Source organism: Dendrobates tinctorius, unplaced genomic scaffold (assembly GCF_039654945.1).
Source record: "Dendrobates tinctorius isolate UK_male_01 unplaced genomic scaffold, ASM3965494v1 ptg000056l, whole genome shotgun sequence".
NCBI classification, from domain to species: Eukaryota; Metazoa; Chordata; class Amphibia; order Anura; family Dendrobatidae; genus Dendrobates; species Dendrobates tinctorius.
Genome location: NW_027361724.1, coordinates 15,992,692 through 16,014,917, shown reverse-complemented (window position 1 = coordinate 16,014,917; position 22,226 = coordinate 15,992,692). Strand labels below are relative to the sequence as shown.

At 49.5% G+C, this 22,226-nt stretch overlaps 1 protein-coding gene across 3 annotated transcripts in view; it reads right to left on the bottom strand.

Moving 5' to 3' along the window:
- Window positions 1–22,226, bottom strand: part of PCNT (pericentrin) — a 238,201-nt gene that overhangs the window by 156,702 nt on the left and 59,273 nt on the right. For all 3 annotated transcript variants that reach the window (XM_073577532.1, XM_073577533.1, XM_073577534.1), the window contains exons 13-14: window positions 17,483–17,658; window positions 2,683–2,900 (exon numbers count right to left, since the gene is read on the bottom strand). In XM_073577532.1, the coding sequence (XP_073433633.1) occupies window positions 2,683–2,900; window positions 17,483–17,658 (394 nt within the window). The remainder of the gene's footprint in view (window positions 1–2,682; window positions 2,901–17,482; window positions 17,659–22,226) is intronic.

The window sequence follows — 22,226 nt, the reverse complement described above, 5'->3', positions numbered from 1 at the left end:
AACTGATGCAGACGGATCCGTTTTTAAAAAACCGGATCCGTTTTTTTGACGGATCCACGGTAACCACTAATGGAAGTCTATGGGACAAAAAAACGGATCCTGCAAAAAAAATGGCGGATCTGTTTTTTTACGGAAACCAACGGATTTTGACGGATTTGAAAAAACGGAAGTGTGAAACAGGCCTTAGTGGAGGTCTGCGAGGCTTAGACTGAGGGAGAAGGGAACTCGTGCCTCCGGTGGCGTCCTTAATAATCTGGTCCAATTGGGATCCAAAGAGGCGTAGTCCCTGAAAAGGCAGATTAGTAAGAGACTTCTTAGAAGACAAGTCCGCCTGCCAGGCCTTGAGCCAAATTGTACGTCGGATTGCCACAACGTTGCTTGCCGCCTGAACGGCGCAGGATGCGGCATCCAAAGAAGCAGAAAGCAGATAATCCCCCGCATGGGAAATCTGATTGGCGAGATCGGCCAATCGCTCTGGTTGTGCTTTATCTAGGATGCCCTGACGAAGATCCTCTGCCCAAGTCGCTATGGCTTTTGCTGCCCAAGACGAAGCAAAGCTTGGACATACTGCCGCTGACGCCGCTTCGAAGGCGGACTTAGCTAGGGATTCTATAATCCTATCATTAGAATCCTTTAGAGCCGCCACACCTGAAAGCGGGAGAACCGTGTTATTAGAAAGTCTGGACACGGGTGGGTCCACCGAGGGAGAAGCAGCCCAGTTGTCCGTGAGCTCTTTAGCAAACGGGTACAGTACGCCGAGATGCTTTCCTCTTTGAAAGCGTCTGGTCGGATCTTGTCTTTCCCTGGTAAAAATCTTTCCAAACTCGGAATGGAAAGGAAATACCCTGGAGGGTGGTGTTTCCGCCCGTCTGAACGAAACCTCCTGATCTGAGGATTTCGCAGGGGGGTCAGCAATCTCGAAGGTCTCGTGAATCGCTGAAATGAGGTTCTGCACCGTAACCTTCATGTTCGCATCCTGGTCCGAATCCAGCTCTAAAATCCCCTCAGAAGACTTGTCCGAGAACGCTTCACCTGACTCGGGAGAGGAGGCCCGGGAAGGAGGCTGCTGAGACGGACTATGCGGTGAGATGGGACGAGGGGAGGATTCCGGCTGGAGATCCTGCCTGGGTCTTTTGCGACTAACGCTGGCTGACTCAGACGGAATCTCTTGAGACCTGCTGGACCCTGCCGAAGTGTCCAGGGGCAACTTATCCAGAGCGGCTACCAGGGACTGAGACACCCTGGTGAGGTCTGCCACTGATTGAGAAAGATGAAGCCCAGCCAGGGGTTCACTCTCACATGGGGCCATAGATGGCTCCTGCGCAGCGTCAGGCTGAATTGGATTGCTACAGTCCAGGCAGAGGGGAGTGGACTGACCTGAGGGAAGTTTGCGATTGCAAGAAGAGCACGCAAAGTACTTGACTAGAGTGCAGGGGGGAGCCGTAGAGCGGGCACAAACAGATTTAGAGTTAGACAAAGTGATAACTGAGGTAGTGCCGGAAGGTTGGGGGACAGAAGGCAGAGGAGGGTGTCAGTCTGCAGATGCAGCGCTACTCACAGTCCGGTGTCCCCAGAGACAATGCTATCTGGCTTGTCTGCAGGTGAGAGCGAAATCCGGCTGACGGGCCCAGAGAGCGATATCCGGCTGACAGAACTGCGTCCGGCTGACAGGCTGGGAAGATGGCGACCGCCTGAGAGGAATGGGAGAACGCGCGCTTCCAGGGGAAGAAGGGCGGCGTTAACTGCCTGGCTGAAGGAGGCACCGCCCGCTGGCCAAGAATAGGCTGGGGTGCAAGAAGGAGGCGGTGGGAGGGCCTGGGACGGGCGGGAGAGAAGCCCGCTTAGAAGAAAGGGGCGGGGGGCGTGGCCGCGACGCAGAAGGAGGCCCGAAATGAAGCCGGGGCCTAAATTATTAGCGATGGCCGCCTGTCAGTGCGGGGCGGCACGGAGGTCCCGCAGCGCTGCCGCGGCAACCTCTCTGCAGAGCGCCGTTGCCATCTGCTGGGCCCAGGACTGAAGGCGGGGGGAAAACACCGGGAAAGGCCCCTTCTGACGCCAGGGCCAGGAGTAATTGCGGCGGCCGCAGTGGCCGCTTTGAATAAGATTGGAGCCGCCGAGATGCCCATCTAGGGATGAGGAGGACGTTACTCGGCCCCCATACTTACCTCCGTCTGGCAATCAATAAAGGTACCTCAATATCCCACACTGTGTCTTCTGTAGTGTCCGCGTCTCATCCAGACCGACAGGCTCTGGTGGGCGAGTGGGTGGGAGACGGGGAGCGAGGACCATCTGGATCGCTGGCACGCATCCGTGCTGAGCTCTTGGTCCCGCCGTAGAGACCTATGAGGAAACGGGGTGGCAGTACACGCCGTACTCATAGTCTCTTTGTGGGAGTACAGCTGTGACTCTTCACACTGTATCCCTCCGGAACCTGAAAAGGAACGACGCACATCGAGGTAGATATGGGTCTAATGAAAGACCCGTGTCCACCTCCTACTGACACTAAGCTAAACTGGGGAATTCCCTGCCGGTCGGTGGGGTGTACACTGCGGAGGAGGAGCTAACTTTTTGTGCATAGTGTCAGCCTCCTAGTGGCAGCAGCATACACCCATGGTCTGTGTCCCCCAATAAGGCGAACGAGAAAAACACATTGTCTAAATAATAGAAATGAACACAGCTCACCTTTCCTCCGCTTCCTTCAGCGCATGTTCCTTCTCTTTCAATCTTTTGGTAATCTCCTCCAAGTCATTTGTCATCTTTTCTCTGACACGCACCAGCTCCTTAGCATGCTGAGCCTGCAATACCTCTAGCTGTGACTTTACTTCGTCATCACCTTGCCTTTGCTTTTCATCACAAGATTTTGATCCGGACTCAAAATCCGTTTGGCACATTTTAACGCTCTGCTTAAAATAAAGTGAAGTAACAAGGAACAAGTTGAAATATGGATACCCTAAAGAGATCAGCTGGTATTCTTGAGACATACGCTACAGACTAACAATATTAGGATTTTTCCCCTTGTAATTTTGCAGACTTGCAGAGATTTAGAATACCCATGGCCATAAGTCAGAAAGCTGCTTTTGGAAGTGCATTGAGCAGCAAGGTGGTGTGCTGGTGAAAGGGGAAAAAAAAAAAACAAAAAAAAACTCTTAAATCTTCTACCTGAGCGAGTGTGAACGAGCTGAGTGTGACCTGAGCGTAAGTGCGAACTGTGGTAAGTGTGTGACTTGAGATTCTGTGAAGAGGTGTTTGGAAAACCTATAACAAATACCTGTGTGAGTTGCTGAATTGTAGGTTGCTGAGTGCTTTCTACCTGTTCAATTTTTGGGGGGCTTGTTTAACCTATTTTTTCTCTCTACAGGGTTAATCTCTTATTTTACTATCTGTTTTAAGGGTTAACTATATTGCATTTAAATCTTGAGGTGTAACTATATTCACAAGGGGTTAATTAAGGGTGGGAGTTCATACAGTAATTAAGGGTTTATAAGGGGCAGCTGGTTGGGGCTCAACTCCTTTTGGAAGTGCATTGAGCAGCAAGGTGGTGTGCTGGTGAAAGGGGGAAGAAAAAAAAAAAAAAAACTTTTAAATCTTCTACCTGAGAGAGTGTGAACGAGCTGAGTGTGACCTGAGTGTAAGTGCGAACTGTGGTAAGTGTGTGACTTGAGATTCTGTGACTTTGGATTCAGGGAGTTTCCAAGGGAGGTCTTACTGAATTGCTGTTATATTATATTAATACTTTTTTTTTTTTTAATTTATTTTTGCTTATCTTATTGTCTGGTGCAATCCCCATTAGGATGTGCTCCACTATTGCCAATGCCAACCAGTGCATGTCATGCCGCATGTATGAAATCCTTGAACAGCCGGTCGAGGGTGCATACTGCTGTGCAAGATGTGAGCACGTTGTGCATTTGGAAGCCCAAATACTGGATCTAAATGTGCAGCTGGCAACACTGAGATCCATAGACAATATGGAAAGGAGTCTTCTGCTCACTGAGCAGACGCTCAATGGGATAGATGAGGGGGGGGATGCTAGGTTGGAGCTGCAGGACAATGAAGCAGCTAGCTGGGTGACAGTTAGAAGGCGGGGTAGAGGGAAGAGCACCAGGGAGGCTAGTCCTGATCTGGCACACCCCAATAAGTTTGCCAAGTTGGCAGATGAGGGGAGTGTTAGTGCAGGAGTAGCACTGCTGCAGCAAGGCATGTCCTCTGAAAGCCGGAGGAGTGTCTGCTCCAGTAAGGGGGGAAATAGGAGAGCAGGGCAGGCCAGACAGGTTCTGGTAGTGGGAGACTCAATTATTAGGGGAACAGATAGGGCAATCTGTCACAAAGACAGGGATCGTCGAACGGTGTGCTGCCTACCTGGCGCTCGAGTCCGACACATCGCTGATCGGGTTGACAGATTACTGGGTGGGGCTGGTGAGGATCCAGCGGTCATGGTGCACATTGGCACAAATGACAAAGTTAGAGGTAGGTGGAAGGTCCTTAAAGATGATTTCAGGGAATTAGGCTGTAAGCTTAAAGCAAGGACCTCCAAGGTGGTATTTTCGGAAATACTTCCTGTACCACGTGCCACGCCAGAGAGGCAACGGGAGATTAGGGAGGTTAATAAGTGGCTCAGGAATTGGTGTAGGAAGGAGGGGTTTGGGTTCCTGCAGAACTGGGCCGACTTCTCAGTTGGCTACAGGTTCTACGCTAGGGACGGGCTGCACCTCAATGGGGAGGGTGCAGCTGTGCTGGGGGAGAAAATGGCTAGAAGGTTGGAGTGTTTAAACTAGGGACGGGGGGGGAGGGTTTTCCTTTTATAGGAGGGGAAGACAGTGCAGCTAGAGACCTGGGCACAAATAATGACATTGGGGGTGGGGGTGGCATGGGGGGTGGGGTTAGAACAGTTAATAATTTAAGAAAGAATAGAGGTACAGAGAGATACATAAAGTGCATGTATACTAATGCCAGAAGCCTTGCCAACAAAATGGAGGAATTGGAGTTAATGTTGTTGGAGCATAATTATGACATGGTGGGGATATCAGACATGGCTGGACGAGAGCCATGACTGGGCGGTTAATTTACAGGGCTATAGTCTGTTCAGAAATGACCGAACAAATAAGCGAGGGGGAGGCGTGTGTTTATATGTAAAATCATCCTTAAAACCTATCCTTCGTGATAATATATATGAATCTAATGAAAATGTAGAGTCCCTGTGGGTAGAGATAAGGGGAGGGGGGAAAAATAATAAATTACTGATAGGGGTTTGTTATAAATCTCCAAAAATAATGGAAGCAACAGAGAAAATCCTCATAAAGCAAATAGATGAAGCAGCGACTAAAGGAGAAGTCATTATTATGGGGGACTTCAACTACCCTGAAATACATTGGGGAACAGAAACCTGCAGTTCCAGCAAAGGTAATAGGTTTTTGACTACTATGAGAGACAATTACCTTTTACAACTGGTTCAGGACCCAACAAGAGGGGGGGCACTGCTAGACCTAATATTAACCAACAGGCCAGACCGCATATCAAATGTAAGGGTTGGGGGTCACTTGGGTAATAGTGATCACAAATTAATAAGTTTTCATGTATCCTTTAATAAGATGTGTAGTAGAGGGGTTACAAGGACACTAAACTTCAGGAAAGCAAATTTCCAACGGATGAGAGATGATCTTGGTGCAATTAACTGGGACGATATCCTGAGACATAAAAATACACAAAGAAAATGGGAGACGTTTATTAGCATCCTGAATAGGACCTGTGCACAATATATACCGTATGGGAATAAACATGCGAGAAATAGGAAGAAACCACTATGGCTAAATAGAGCTCTAAGGGGCGCAATAAGGGACAAAAATAAAGCATTTAGCGAATTAAAGCAAATAGGTAGTGATGAGGCATTAACTAAATACAGAAGATTAAATAAATTCTGTAAAAAGCAAATCAAGACAGCAAAGATTGAGACAGAGAGACTCATTGCCAGAGAAAGTAAAAATAATGCCAAAATATTCTTTAACTACATAAATAGTAAGAAACTAAAAAATGATAGTGTGGGCCCCCTTAAAAATAGTCTGGGTGAAATGGTGGATGAGGATGAGGAAAAACCCAATATGCTAAATGACTTTTTTTCAACAGTGTTTACACAAGAAAATCACATGACGGATAACATGATCAGGGATAAAAATTCTCTGTTAAATGTCACCTGCTTAACCCAGCAGGAAGTACGGCGGCGTCTAAAAATCACTAAAATTGACAAATCCCCGGGCCCAGATGGGATACACCCCCGAGTACTGCAGGAATTAAGCACAGTCATAGATAAGGAGATTTTTGTGTACTCACCGTAAAATCTCTTTCTCTAAGCCTTTAATTGGGGGACACAGAACCTTGGGTGTTATGCTGCTGTCCACTAGGAGGCGACACTATGCATAATCTGAAAAAGATTAACTTTGGCTCCTCCTCTGCAGTATACACCCCTGGACGGCGTCAGCCTTCTCCAGTTTTGTGCCAAAGCATAAGGAGGAACGTAACCAAATAACATAACCATGCCTGTGAGAAGGCTACTATGTACGAGCTCAAAGAACAATATGAGAACTCAACAGGAAACAACGGCCCGTAAGGGCAACAGGGTGGGAGCTGTGTCCCCCAATTAAAGGCTAAGAGAAAGAGATTTTACGGTGAGTACACAAAAATCTCCTTTACTCTGTCGCCTAATTGGGGGACACAGAACCTTGGGACGTCCCAAAGCAGTCCCTGGGTGGGAAGCAGTGGACGAATATTGTGCTGACAGTCCCCTAGACTTGGGGTACTGCCGCCTGCAGAACCAGTCTACCCAGGCTCGCATCCGCTGAGGACTGGGTAGGAACACTGTAGTGTTTCGTAAACGTGTGTAGGCTAGTCCAAGTGGCCGCCTTGCACACTTGTTGTGCCGAAGCCTGATGCCGAATGGCCCAGGTGGCCCCTACTGCCCGTGTAGTGTGCCGTGATACCGGCCGGAAGAGGGGGAACTGTTAAGTCGGTAGGCCTCATGTATGGTGGACTTGATCCACCTGGCAAGGGTAGCCTTGGAAGCCGACAACCCCTTGCGACTACATTCCGGAAGAATGAAGAGGGAATCAGATTTCCGGAAAGGTGCAGTCCTGGACACGTAAATCCGCAATGCTCTGACGAGGTCAAGCGTATGCAGAGCCTTCTCCACTCTATGAACCGGAACCGGGCAAAGGGAAGGCAGTGAAATCTCTTCATTAAGGTGAAAGTTGGACACAACCTTCGGAAGGAAGGATGGTACCGTGCGGAGAACCACCTTGTCCTGGTGAAAGGCTAGGAAAGGCCGTTTGCAGGAAAGTGCTGACAATTCCGACACTCTGCGTAACGAGGTGATCGCCACTAGAAAAACCACTTTCTGAGACAGAATGGAGAGTGGAACTCCTCTAAGAGGTTCGAAGGGTGGAGCTTGCAATGCTGTCAGGACCAGATTGAGGTCCCACGTATCCAGCGGACGTTTGTAGGGAGGAACCAATCGGGAAACTCCCTGGATGAAAGTCCTTACTCGCGGTTTAATAGCAATGCGCTTTTGAAAAAGGACTGAAAGCGCCGACACCTGACTCTTAAGCGAACTTAAGGATAGCTTGGCATCTAGGCCCGATTGAAGAAAACCTAGTACCTTCGGGAGGGAATAAGGGAGTGGGACTTGTCCATGAGATTCGCACCAAGAAAAGAAAGCTCTCCAGGTACGATAATAGAGCTTGGCGGAGGCAGGCTTCCTTGCCCTGATCATAGTTGCAATGACTGCCGGTGAAAAACCTGCCTGGGTTAGAATCCAGGTTTCAAGGGCCATGCCGTCAAATTGAGAGCCCCTGAATTCTGGTGGAAGAACGGACCTTGAGACAGAAGGTCGTGACGGTCGGGTAGACGCCAGGGGGCGTCTGCCGTAAGTTGGACGATGTCGGCGTACCAAGTAAGTCTGGGCCAGTCTGGCGCGATGAGGATGGTCGGAACTCCCTCTTGCTTGATCTTCCTCACGACCCTGGCGATTAGGGGGAGGGGTGGAAAAATGTACAGGAGTCGGAACTGGGACCAGTCCTGGACCAGGGCATCCGCTCCGAGCGACCGCGGGTCGTGTGTCCTGGCCATGAAATTGGGAACCTTGGTATTGAGATGGGATGCCATTAGGTCCACATCCGGGGTTCCCCAGCGTATACAGATCTGGTAAAAAATCTCGGGATGGAGAGACCACTCCCCCGAGTCCATTCCTTGCCTGCTGAGGAAGTCGGCTTCCCAGTTTTCTACACCTGGAATGTGTACCGCAGAAAGTACCGACCTTGTGTCTTCCGCCCAGCGGAGGATATGAGCCACTTCTCTCATCGCCTGGGCACTGCGGGTCCCGCCTTGGTGGTTCACGTATGCCACAGCCGTGGCATTGTCCGACTGTATCCGTATGTGCGAGGCTGCAAGCAAGTGATGAAATGTTCTCAGTGCCAAGAGAATGGCCCAGATTTCCAGAACATTGATAGGCAATGTCAATTCCCTCGGTGACCACTTGCCCTGTGATGTAGGTGCACCGCCCCCCAGCCTGTCAGGCTTGCATCGGTAGTCAGGATCTTCCATTGTCCTGAGAGGAATGGCTTCCCTCGTGTAAGCGAGGTTGGTTTGAGCCACCAATGCAGGGACCTCCTGGTTGATGACGTCAACCTGAACTCCCTATCGAGGGAGAGAGGGTTCCTGTCCCAAGATCTGAGTATGGCTAGTTGAAGGACCCTGAGGTGAAACTGGGCAAATGGCACTGCCTCTATTGCTGCTGCCATCCTGCCGAGGATTCTCATGGCAAACCGGAGAGATCGAGGAGTGTGCGAACTCCCAGACGGATGGCCAGTGTCTTGTCCTTGGGAAGGAGCACCAGGCCCCTGGCGGTGTTGAATACCATTCCCAGGAATGTTAGAGTCCGAGTTGGGATAGTCGACGATTTCTGTAGGTTGACTAGCCATCCCAGGCGACTCAGAGTGTCTAGTGTGATTGAGACACTGACCTCGCAGTCTTTGAAAGTGGGAGACTTGACGAGGAGGTCGTCCAGGTACGGGACGACTAGAATGCCTCTTGAGTGCAGGACGTCCATGGTGGCCGCCATGACTTTGGTGAACGTTCTTGGAGCCGTGGCGAGTCCGAACGGAAGGGCGACAAACTGGTAGTGGTTTTGGTTGACCGCGAACCTGAGAAACCTTTGGTGGGCGGGAGCAATTGGTATGTGGAGATACGCATCCTGTATGTCTATGGAGGCGAGGTATTCTCCCTGCTCCATGGATGCAATGATGGACCGGAGGGACTCCATGCGGAAATGACGGACCCGTACGTAATTGTTGAGCTGTTTTAGGTCCAGTATGGGTCGGACGCCGCCTCCTTTCTTGGGGACTACGAACAAATTTGAGTACAATCCTCGGAATCTCTCGTTCGCGGGAACCGGCACCACAACTGCTGATTGAAGGAGAGAGGAAACCGCTTGGTGGAAAACACGAGCCTTTTCTGGTGGTGTTGGAGGAACAGAAAGGAAGAACCGGTTCGGTGGAACGGAAGTGAACTCTATCTTGTATCCGGAAGACACTATTTCCCTGACCCACCTGTCTTCTGTAATAGGCAGACAGACTTGCTGAAAGAGTAAAAGTCGGCCGCCTACTGGTGGGGTGTCTTCCGGAGGTCTCGAGTCATGATGAAGTTAAGTTCTGAGGTTTTCCTCCCTTGGGTTTCGCATGGCCTGCTTTCGACTGCCAAGCCCGGTCCGGTCGCTGCTGCGTCCGTGGGTTGTCTCTGCGTGGAGAACGGTTGCGGTTTTGCACTGGGCGCGAAACGTACCAGCCCGAGGAATTCCGAAAGGATCGGAATCGCGTCTGGTTTCTTCGTTTAATCGTGCGTTTCGGTTTTAGTTGAGGGAGAGAGGTACTCTTACCCCCAGTGGCATTGGCTATCATGGTGTCCAACTTTTCGCCGAAAAGTCTTCCAGTAAAATACGGAAGTCTCGTGAGGGACTTCTTTGAGGCCGCATCCGCTTTCCATTCTCGCAGCCAGAGGATGCGTCGGATCGTGATGGCGTTTGATGCTATTCCCGCTACACCTCTGGCGGAATCCAGGGCTGCATGAATTATGTAGTCTGCTACCACTGCCATCTGGACCGCTTGGTCCGAGAGTTCAGGATTTGAAGCCTGAAGACCCTCCTGTAGTTTTTTGGCCCAAGCCAGGATGGCCTTGGCTGCCCAAACTGAAGCAAACGCAGGGCCCAGAGAGGCGCCTGCCGCTTCGAAAATAGAACGCGCCATGCGTTCTACTTGCCGGTCTGCTGCGTCCCTGAGGGTTGAGCTATCCGGCAGAGAGCGTAAAGTCTGCGCTGCTAGCCTAGAAACCGGAGGGTCCACTTCAGGTGGATCTGTCCATTGTTTGGTGTCTTTCTGTGAGAAGGGGTACTTCGCTTCCTAATATTTGCGATTAGCGAATTTTTTGTCAGGCTGCGCAAACTGTTTGGTAAGAATTTTCTCAAACTCATCGTGATTAGGGAAGACCTTAGGTGGTTTTTGAACACTTTCGAAGCAAATCCTCTGTTCTGGGACTTCCGGGGGCGACTCTGGAATTTTTAGCACCCGATGGATGGCAGAAATTATGTCCTCAACTAGCGCTGTATTGCTAGGGGGAGAAGGTACCACGGACCTGACCGTTTCATTATCTGAGTCGGAGTCACAGATGCCCTCCGAATCCTGTGCCTCGCTAAGGTGATCCCTGGAGGGCGACCTGGGGCGGGGGTCTTCTGTGGTGGGGGATCCCTGTGGTAAATTGCACTGTCTGTGGCAGGGGACTGCCCAGGAGACCTGGAATGACGCTGGTCTCTCCCTAGAGGGGGACGACCTTGTGCTATAGTGCGACTCAGGTGATCGAGACCTGTGGGTCCGCTTACGTCTGTGAGAGTCGGAAGCAGCATGTTCCTGAGACAAGCTGTCTGTTTGCTGGGTAACGTCCATAGCCGGGGCCCGACTCTGCAGAGCTTAATAATAATAATCTTTATTTATATAGCGCCAACATATTCCGCAGCGCTTTACAGTTGAACAGTTTCAAACACAACAGTCATAAGTAACAACGTTAACAATACAATAATTAAAGCGAAATAAGACGACCCTGCTCGTGGAGCTTACAATCTACAATGAGGTGGGGGAGATACAAAGCACAGGTTTGTATTTACAATTATGTATTTACAATGACGGTCCAGCCATCTTCAGGGGGTGGGGGTTAGATGGAGATAGTGAATGGGCTACACACACACAAACATGACTTTGATTACTGAATGTGATAGGCCGCTCTGAACAAATGTGTTTTGAGCGAGCGCCTAAAACTATGCAAATTGTGGATGGTCCTAATATCTTGGGGTAGAGCATTCCAGAGGATTGGCGCAGCACGGGAGAAGTCTTTGAGTCGGGAGTGGGAGGTACGGATTAGGGCAGAGGTTAGTCGAAAGTCATTTGCAGAGCGCAGCGGTCGGTTAGGCCGATAGACAGAAATGAGGGAGATGTAAGGGGGTGCCGCACTGTGGAGAGCTTTGTGGGTGAGAACAAGTACTTTGAATTGTACCCTGTAATGAATTGGCAGCCAGTGTAACGACTGGCGAAGAGCGGACGCGTCTGAGTAACGATTAGCCAGATGGACAACCCTGGCTGCTGCATTAAGGATAGACTGGAGAGGGGAGAGTCGAGTGAGAGGGAGGCCAATTAATAGAGCATTACAGTAGTCTAGGCGGGAGTGGATCAGGGCGACAGTGAGAGTTTTTGTTGTTTCCATGGTGAGAAAAGGGCGGATTCTAGAGATGTTCTTTAGGTGTAAGCGGCATGAGCGGGCAAGAGATTGTATATGGGAGGTGAAGGAGAGATCGGAGTCGAACATAACACCCAGACAGCGCACCTGCTGTCGGGGTGTTATTATGGTGCCACCCACAGAGAGGGAAATGTCAGATTTAGGGAGGTTAGTAGATGGTGGGAGCAGAAGAAGTTCAGTTTTGGAGAGGTTGAGTTTCAGATAGAGAGCAGACATGATGTTGGAGACTGCAGACAGACAGTCAGTGGCGTTCTGTAGTACAGCGGAGGTAAGGTCAGGGGATGATGTGTACAGTTGTGTGTCATCAGCATAAAGATGGTACTGAAAGCCAAATCTGCTGATGGTCTGTCCAATTGGGGCCGTATAGAGAGAGAAGAGAAGGGGGCCAAGGACTGAGCCCTGAGGTACCCCAACAGTGAGAGGAAGAGGAGATGAAGTGGAGCCAGAAAACAGAACACTGAAGGAGCGGTCGGAAAGATAGGAAGAGAACCAGGAAAGAGCAGTGTCCTTAATGCCTAGTGACTGGAGCCTAGAGAGTAGGAGAGGATGGTCAACAGTGTCGAAAGCTGCAGAAAGGTCGAGAAGAATGAGCAGAGAATGGTCACCATTACGTTTTGCTGTCAGAAGGTCATTGGTCACTTTGATGAGTGCAGTTTCTGTCGAATGTAGGGGGCGGAAACCGGACTGTGAAGGGTCTAGGAGGGAGTGAGTGGAGAGGTAACGGGTAAGGCGTGAGTATATCAGGCGCTCCAAGAGTTTAGAGATGAAGGGGAGATTGGAGACTGGTCTGTAGTTGTTTGTGCAGGATGGGTCAAGGGTGGGTTTCTTTAGTAATGGAGTTATGATAGAGTGTTTGAAGGAGGAGGGGAAAATGCCAGAGGAGAGGGAGAGATTGCAGTAATGTAGCAGTTAGGTTGTCTATGGACTGTCATGGACTGAGACATCTGAGTTGACCATTCCGGTGTGGCCTGTGACACTGAAGCGTCAGTAGGGACTCCCTGGGGTTCTGACCCAGAGTTCTGGATGCAGTCCCGGCAGTGCGGATACGTGCTGCCACTAGGGAGCGTGGCTTTGCAGGCTGTGCAGAATGCATAGAAACATTCCTGCCTGGTTCTCTTCCTTGAGCCCGGCATAGTGCACAGAGGCTGACTATAAGGGATCGTACAGGGGTGGCTACGCAGAGGGAACCCACAGAAAGCCTTATAGGAAGTATAGATTCACAGCTGAGTAATGAGAACCCAGCTGTGAGCTTACCCCACCGGTGTGCCTCTAGGTCCAGCGCCGACAGATCCAAGTTCTGTGCCCCCCGGAGACCGCTGTGATGCTCCTCTCCTGGATCTCATCCAGAAAAAATGGCCACCGGGGCTCTGAGGAGAGGGAGGAGGGGGCGGAGAGCTGAAAAGGGCGCGCTGGGCTGTGTAAAAACGCCCCCTTTCTGCCTCAATCCGCCCCTTCTATGACACTCCAGTGTGTCATTTTGGTCATCCGGGGGGCGGGGAAAAGGCTGCGGCTTCAGCTAGGCCGAAGCCGCGGCCTAAATTAGAAGCCCGATGCCCAGGAGGGCTCCAGAGCGGCGCGGTAGTCCGGGGGGGGGGGGGGGGGGGGGGGGCAGATTTGTACCAGACCCCCCCAGAATGGTCGACTGGATAGCGGTGGGGGTAGCAGGGGTAGTGGTTTTTGTATGGGGAGCCCCTGAAGCGCTATGGAGCCGCTGCTGTTGCAGAGACAGGGACGCAGAAAAGCCCTGTCTCTGCTGTGCCATCCAGTCCGCACCCTCCCCCGGCCCCAACAGGATCCCTCAGCCAGCCTGGGGTCCCTGGAAGCTGCGAAATGCTGCCTGATCTCCGACCCTACCTGAGGCGTCTCAACCTAATACCCCCTGCAGGGGATTAGGGAGGGTGCGTCTGTCACCGTCAGGGGGTCTTCATCCTCGCCTCAACCTCAACCCAGACCCCTTAAAGGGGTTGGGGAAGGAGGGGGGTCTCTACCTCGAACCAGGACCCGAGGGACTGGGGAGGGAGCGACATGGGGAAAAACCACCTCGACCTCAACCGGGTACCCCTAATAGGGGACCGAGGAGGGAGCGATGCCGGGAGTCTCGCTGGAGACCCACTTTTCATCATCTGTATTTCCGGTGAAAAAAAGGAAAAAAACGGAAGAAAAAAGGTGTGCCTCCTTGCGACACTAAGCAAAAACTGGAGAAGGCTGACGCCGTCCAGGGGTGTATACTGCAGAGGTGGAGCCAAAGTTAATCTTTTTCAGATTATGCATAGTGTCGCCTCCTAGTGGACAGCAGCATAACACCCAAGGTTCTGTGTCCCCCAATTAGGCGACAGAGTAAGACCATTATTTTTAATCTTTAAAGATTCCATAATAACAGGGTCTGTACCACAGGACTGGCGTATAGCAAATGTGGTGCCAATATTCAAAAAGGTGACAAAAACTGAACTTGGAAATTATAGGCCAGTAAGTTTAACCTCAACTGTGGGTAAAATCCTGGAGGGTTTTCTAAAAGATACTATACTGGAGTATCTGGAGAAGAATAACCTCATGACCCAATATCAACATGGGCTTACAAGGGACCGTTCCTGTCAGACTAATCTGATAAGCTTTTATGAAGAGGTAAGTTCCGGACTGGACCAAGGGAATGCAGTGGATGTGGTGTACATGGACTTTTCAAAAGCTTTTGATACGGTGCCACACAAAAGGTTGATACATAAAATGAGAACAATGGGGAAAAAGGGAAAAATATGTGTAGGTGGGTTAAGAGCTGGCTCAGGGATAGGAAACAAAGGGTGGTTATTAATGGAGCACACTCAGACTGGGTCACGGTTAGCAGTGGGGTACCACAGGGGTCAGTTTTGGGCCCGCTTCTTTTTAACATATTTATTAATGACCTTGTAGGGGGCATAGAGTAGAATTTCAATATTTGCAGATGACACTAAACTCTGCAGGGTAATCAATACAGAGGAGGACAATTTTATATTACAGGAGGATTTATGTAAACTAGAAGCTTGGGCTGCTAAATGGCAAATGAGCTTTAATGGGGATAAATGTAAGGTCATGCACTTGGGTAGAACGAACAAGATGTATAATTATGTGCTTAATTGTAAAACACTGGGCAAAACAGTCACTGAAAAAGACCTGGGTGTATGGGTGGACGACAAACTCACATTTAGCGGCCAGTGTCAGGCAGCTGCTGCAAAGGCAAATAAAAAAATTGGGATGCATTAAAAAAGAGGCATAGATGCTCATGAGGAGAACATAATTTTACCTCTATACAAGTCACTAGTGCGACCACACTTAAAATACTGTGTACAGTTCTGGTCTCCGGTGTATAAGAAAGACATAGCTGAACTGGAGCGGGTGCAGAGAAGAGCGACCAAGGTTATTAGGGAACTAGGGGGTCTGCAATACCAAGACAGGTTATTACATTTGGGGTTATTTAGTTTGGAGAATCGAAGGCTTAGGGGTGATCTTATTACAATGTATAAATATATGCGGGGACAATACCAAGAGCTTTCTAATGATCTTTTTACTCTTAGACCTGTGACGGGGACAAGGGGGCATCCTCTACGTCTGGAGGAAAGAAGGTTTAAGCATACTCACAGACGCGGATTCTTTACTGTAAGAGCAGTGAGACTATGGAACTCTCTGCCATATGATGTTGTAATGAGTGAATCCCTACTAAAATTTAAGAATGGACTGGATGCCTTTCTTGAAAAGTATAATATTACAGGGTATATACACTAGTTTCCTTAATATTGCGTTGATCCAGGGAGCAAGTCGTATGTGGAGTCGGGAAGGAATTTCTTTCCCCAATGTGAAGCTTACTTGTTGCCACATGGGGTTTTTTTTGCCTTCCTCTGGATCAACATGTTAGGGCAAGTTAGGATAGGATATGGGTTGAACTAGATGGACTTAAAGTCTCCCTTCAACCTTAATAACTATCTTACTATGTTACATTACCATTCTCATCACTAACGAAATGTGAGCATGGGGAGGAATGAGTGACCACAGATCGAGGACAAGGAAGATGTTGACTTGAACCGTGTACGGTTCAAAAGGCGCACAGTCAACATAAAAAGTTTTCACAACTACCCCGTTTGCATTTTATAAAGCATTTAGATTGTCCCATTGGGGACAGACGAGAATGTTTGTAAAGCACTGCCGAATATGATGCTGCTACATAAGCAATGCATAATAAAAACAACTCATTAACTTAAAGAAATATTCTTAAAGAGGTTGGCCACTTCTAGAACAACTCCTTCTCAATCTGAATGCCTCCATCAAAATAAAAACACATACTCCTTTACGGTGCCGTTCTATAGGTGCCTACACTAGCCATCTTAGGGGGTTGGGGGGGGGGGTCACGTGAGGTTGTTACCTGGCACGAGTCCTGGGCCCAAATTAGCGCCATCTTCACCATCCATCGATTTGTACGTATTCAACATCAACAGGAAATTAGAGCAGGCACCGTTCTGACGTCATGATTTTCGATACGTTCGAAACCAAGGAAAGCGGCGCAAGCTCCAATTCGGGCACAGGGCAAGTGTGACGCAACAACCTCACATGAGCCCAGTGAACACGAGCGCCGACACCGCTGGAACAACGACAGCAACGGAGGTGAGAAGATGTGGTTTTATTTTAATGTAGGCAAACATTGAGATTGAGAAGGGGTTACCCTAATAGTGGGCAGCTTCTAAGTCACATTTATGGCATAAGCGTAAGATATGGTATAAATGATTGATAATATGGGACCACCACATCCATCTCAAGAATAGGACCCTAGCTATCATGAGTATGGAAAGGTGGTGGTGCATGGGTGGCTCTAATCTCTCCTGTGGGTGTTGCTGAAAATCTTCAATATAGATTTAGGACCCAGAGGTGGGATGTAATTTTATCACCCATAACACATCTGAGATAGAAATGTCCCTTTCCCATCAGTAGAAGTAGCTATATAATGGAGTGACCACCGCAGACAAGTTAAAAGTTACCAGTTAGGCCGGTTTCACATTTGCGTTGAAGGCCGCAGCGTCGGCCTGCGCACGGCGACTGCTAAGCCCCGCCCCCTGCCGCTGCATGCGTCCCCTATCTTTATCACTGAGGACGCAGGCTGTGCGCAGTATGCGTTTGGCGGCGCCTGCGTCCTTTTGACGGTGCGCCGAGCGCAACCAAATTGCAACAGGATGCGTTTGGCGCTGGTAGGTGCACCGTCAAAAGGACGCAGGCGCCGCCAAACACATACTGCGCACGGCCTGCGTCCTCAGTGATAAAGATAGGGGATGCATGACGCATGCAGCGTCATGCGTCCGGAGGCGGAGCTATCGGTGGAGGCGCGGCAGGGGGCGGGGCTTAGCTGCGGCAGTTAACGCAAATGTGAAACCGGCCTTATCTTGCAACTTTTGCCTTCAACAAAGTGCAAGTAAACACATTATTACCGTGAGTAAGGTGAAATAAAAATAATGATATAAAGAAAATGTGATGTTCATTATTTAAAGTTATTGGAAGTGCTTTTTCAATAAACTAATTAATATGGATCAAAAACAGCAAGTGTAACAGAGGCATGTGTGTTAACAAAATAATAGACTCTGGGGTAACAGTAATTATGAAAATAAATCACAAAAAACAAAACATTTAGATAAAGGATGCCCAAACTTGCCTTCTTTAAAAGAGGATGGTGATTGCTAGAGGGCGACTCTGAATTCTTCACATCTCCATCACTGTGCCATTTTGCACCCAAGGTCTGATCGTCATCACCTAGAACCTCAGCATTTTCGATGTTCTCGCCAGACTTCATAGCTTCATGGGTGTTCTGAAGTTGCATCCTTGTTATCTCTACAAGACACGTTACAATAGCAGACACATGAGCACCACTAGATCATACTGTGGAGTGATTCTTAACGACAGCTCTTGCATTACTCTTGACAAACAAGCCTAAAGCCCCCGTCACACACAGCGATCTCGCTGTCTCACCAGCGAGATCGCTGTGTGTGACACTTACCAGCGACCGGCCCCCCTGCCAGGTATCGCTGATCGTCCTGGAATGGCCAAGACATTTTTTTTGATCGCTGGTCTCCCGCCGGCCAGCACGCATCGTTGTGTGTGACAGGCGGGAGACCAGCGATCAGCGAGCTGGTAACCAAGGTACACATCGGGTTTCTAAGTGCAGTGTGCCGCTTAGAAACCCGATATGTACCTTGATTACCAGCTCCCTGCACCAGCGCGTTGGTAACCAAGGTACACAGTGGGTAACTAAGCGACGTGCGTCGCTTGTTACCCGCGTGTCGCTGCCTGCTTGACAGCTCACCAGCGATCATGTAGCGAAACACCAGCGATCCTAACAAGTTCATATCGTTGTCGGGATCGCTGGTGAGTCGCTATGTGTGACGGGGCCCTAACACAGCTGTATAACACAATGCAGTCATTCTGAGCATACTAATTGTTTAGAGCTGTAATAATTTGCATGGTCAAACCAGTTATTTCCATGAGAACTAAACTGTCCCATACCAGGGGTGGGAAATTCATTTTCCAAAGCTGATACACAAGACCGTGACTGTTGCAGAGGGTCGAACCCAATAGGCTTTAATTAATTCTGTTCAATATTAATAACAATTTTATATTAAAATGTATCACTTTATATTGAGCAAAATTAAAACATTTATTGATAGGAGTTACTGCAATATGTATTCTCACCCGTAGCAACTTATAAAAAGCAATACATTATATGGTTTGGTTTTGATTAACTTTACAAGTCATACACCTGTTATTAGGCTCTTGCACCTTGATTAACGGCTCCCCCCACAACACAGGAGTGCACCATACCCTATGGAGGCCCAGGGGGGGGGGGGGGGAGTGCACCATACCCTATGGAGGCCCAGGGGGGGGGGTGCACCATACCCTATGGAGGCCCAGGGGGGGAGTGCACCATACCCTATGGAGGCCCACGGGGGGGGGGGGGGATTTGAGTGCACCATACCCTATGGAGGCCCAGGGGGGGGGGGGGGGGGGGAGTGCACCATACCCTATGGAGGCCCAGGGGGGGGGGGGGGGGGGGAGTGCACCATACCCTATGGAGGCCCAGGGGGGGGGGGGGGGGAGTGCACCATACCCTATGGAGGCCCAGGGGGGGAGTGCACCATACCCTATGGAGGCCCAGGGGGGGGGGGGGAGTGCACCATACCCTATGGAGGCCCAGGGGGGGGGGGGAGTGCACCATACCCTATGGAGGCCCAGGGGGGGGGGGGGAGTGCACCATACCCTATGGAGGCCCAGGGGGGGGGGGGAGTGCACCATACCCTATGGAGGCCCAGGGGGGGGGGGAGTGCACCATACCCTATGGAGGCCCAGGGGGGGGGGAGTGCACCATACCCTATGGAGGCCCAGGGGGGGGGGGGGGGAGTGCACCATACCCTATGGAGGCCCAGGGGGGGGGGGAGTGCACCATACCCTATGGAGGCCCAGGGGGGGGGGGGGGGGGGGGAGTGCACCATACCCTATGGAGGCCCGGGGGGGGGGTGCACCATACCCTATGGAGGCCCGGGGGGGGGTGCACCATACCCTATGGAGGCCCGGGGGGGGGGTGCACCATACCCTATGGAGGCCCGGGGGGGGGGAGTGCACCATACCCTATGGAGGCCCAGGGGGGGAGTGCACCATACCCTATGGAGGCCCAGGGGGGAGTGCAATATACCCTATGGAGGACCGGGGGGGGGCGTGACGGGATGTGGAGCTAAGCGGACGTGTGCGGCCCGCACTCCCCAGCCACCAGCACTAATAAAGCGGCTCAAAGCGCAGGAGGGTTACCGGAGGAGGCCAATTCAGGAGGCAGGAGTGGCGGAGGCACCGGAGATCAAAGCGCAGTAAGAATGATGCGGGGAAGGAGGAGGGAGCAGGCGCCGGGCAGTTTGATCCAAGATGGTGGCCGCGACACTCACCATGCGGCTGCCGACAGCAGGAGCAGTAACAGTGTGCGGCAGGGCTCAGAGCTGCACACTGAAGCACACCCCCAGCCCCACACCCCAAATAAAGCTGCAAACACCCTGGTCGCACAGAACTTCTCACCAGCGCTGCAATCCCTGCTCCTCTCCCCTGCTAGAAGTGCTGAGGCTCAGAGACTGAAAATACACAGATAAAGCACAGCCCTGACCAACCCCTCACAATCTCTTAGTAACCCCCAAGGGTGGTTTGCATGTTCATGACCGGGCCAATTTTTACAATTCTGACCACTGTCCCTTTATGGGAAATAACTCTGGAACGCTTCCATGGACCCTAGTGATTCTGACATTGTTTTCTCGTGACATATTGTACTTCATGCTAGTGGTAAAATTTCATTCATATAACTTTCGTTTGTGAAAAAAACGGAAATTTGGCGAAAATTTAGAAAATTTCGCAAATTTCGCAATTTTCCAACTTTGAATTTTTATGCCCTTAAATCAGAGATATGGCACCCAAAAAACTTGATAACTAATATTTCCCACATGTTTACTTTACATCAGCACAATTTTGGAACCCAAATTTTTTTTTTTTAGGAAGTTATAAGGATTAAAAGTTGACCAGCAATTTCTCATTTTTGCAACACCATTTTATTTTTACGGACCACATCACATTTGAAGCCACTTTGAGGGGTCTATATGATAGAAAATACCCAAAAGTGACACCATTCAAAAAAACTGTACCCCTTAAGGTGCTCAAAACCACATTCAAGAAGTTTATTAACCCTTCAGGTGCTTCACAGGAATTTTTTGAATATAAAAAAAAAATGAACATTTAACTTTTTTTTTTTTTTTTTTCACAAAAAAAAAAAACACTTCAGTTTCATTTTTTTTTATTTTACCAAGGGTAACAGGAGAAGTTGGACTGCAAAAGTTATTGTGCAGTTTGTCCTGAGTACGCTGATACCCAATATGTGGGGGGGGGGGGGGGGAAACCACTGTTTCGGCACATGGCAGAGCTCGGAAGGGAAGGAGCGCCGTTTGATTTTCTCAATGCAAAATTGGCTAGAATTCAGATCGGACGCCATGTCACGTTTGGAGAGCCCCTGATGTACCTAAACAGTGGAAACCCCCCCACAAGTGACCCCATTTTGGAAACTAGACCCCCCAAGGAACTTATCTAGATATGTGGTGAGAACTTTGAACTAACAATGGCTTCACAGAAGTTTGCAACGTACAGCGGTACAATTAAACAATCATTTTTTCCACAAAAATGATCTTTTCACCGCCAATTTTTATTTTCCCAAGGCTAACAGGACCCTAAAAGTTATTGTGCAGTTTGTCCTGAGTACGCTGATACCCCACATGTGGGGGTAAACCACTATTTGGGCGCATGGCAGAGCTCGGAAGGGAAGCAGCACCATTTGACGTTATTCGCTGGAATTGAGATCGGACACCATGTCGCGTTTGGAAAGCCCCTGATGTTCCAAAACAGTGAAAACCCCCCCACAAATTACACCATTTTGGAAACTAGACCCCCCAAGGAACTTATCTAGATGTGTGGTGAGAACTTTGAACCCCCCAGTGCTTCACAGAAGTTTATAACGCCCGGGCGTAAAAAAAAAAAAAAAAAAGAAAAAAAAATCATGTTTGTGGAAAAAATACGATCTTTTAGTCACCAATTTTTTTTTTATTTTCCCAAGGGTAACAGGAGAAATTGGACCCCAAAAGTTGTTGTCCAATTTGTCCTGAGTACGCTGATACCCCAAGTGTGGGAGAAAACTACTGTATGGGCACACGTCGGGGCTCGGAAGGGAAGTAGTGACGTTTTGGAATGCAGACTTTGATGGAATGGTCTGCGGGTGTCATGTGTGTTTGGAGAGCCCCTGATGTACCTAAACTATTGAAACTCCCCAAAAGTGACCCCATTTTGGAAACTAGACCCCCCACGGAACTTATCTAGATGGGGGTTCAAAGTGCTCACCACACAAGTGCGTCACAGAAGTTTATAACGCCCGGGCGTGAAAATAAAAAAATCATTTTTTTCCACAAAAATTATATTTTTGCCCCCAATTTTTTTATTTTCCTAAGGGTTACAGGAGAAATTGGACCCCAAAAGTTGTTTTGCAATTTGTCCTGAGTAGGCTGATACCCTATATGTGGGGGTAAAACACTGTTTGGGCGCATGGCAGAGCTTGGAAGGGAAGGAGCACCATTTGACTTTTCCAACGCAGAATTGGCTGGATTTGAGATCAGACGCCATGTTGCATTTGGAGAGCACCTGATGTGCCCAAACAGTCGAAACCCCTCAATTTTAACTCCAACCCTAACCCCAACACATCCCTAACCCTAATCTCAGCCCTAGCCCTAACCCTAACAGGAAAATGGAAATACTTTTTTTTTTTTTTTTTTAGTTTTATTATTTTTCCCTAACTAAGGGGGTGATAACGAGGGTTTGATTTACTATTTATG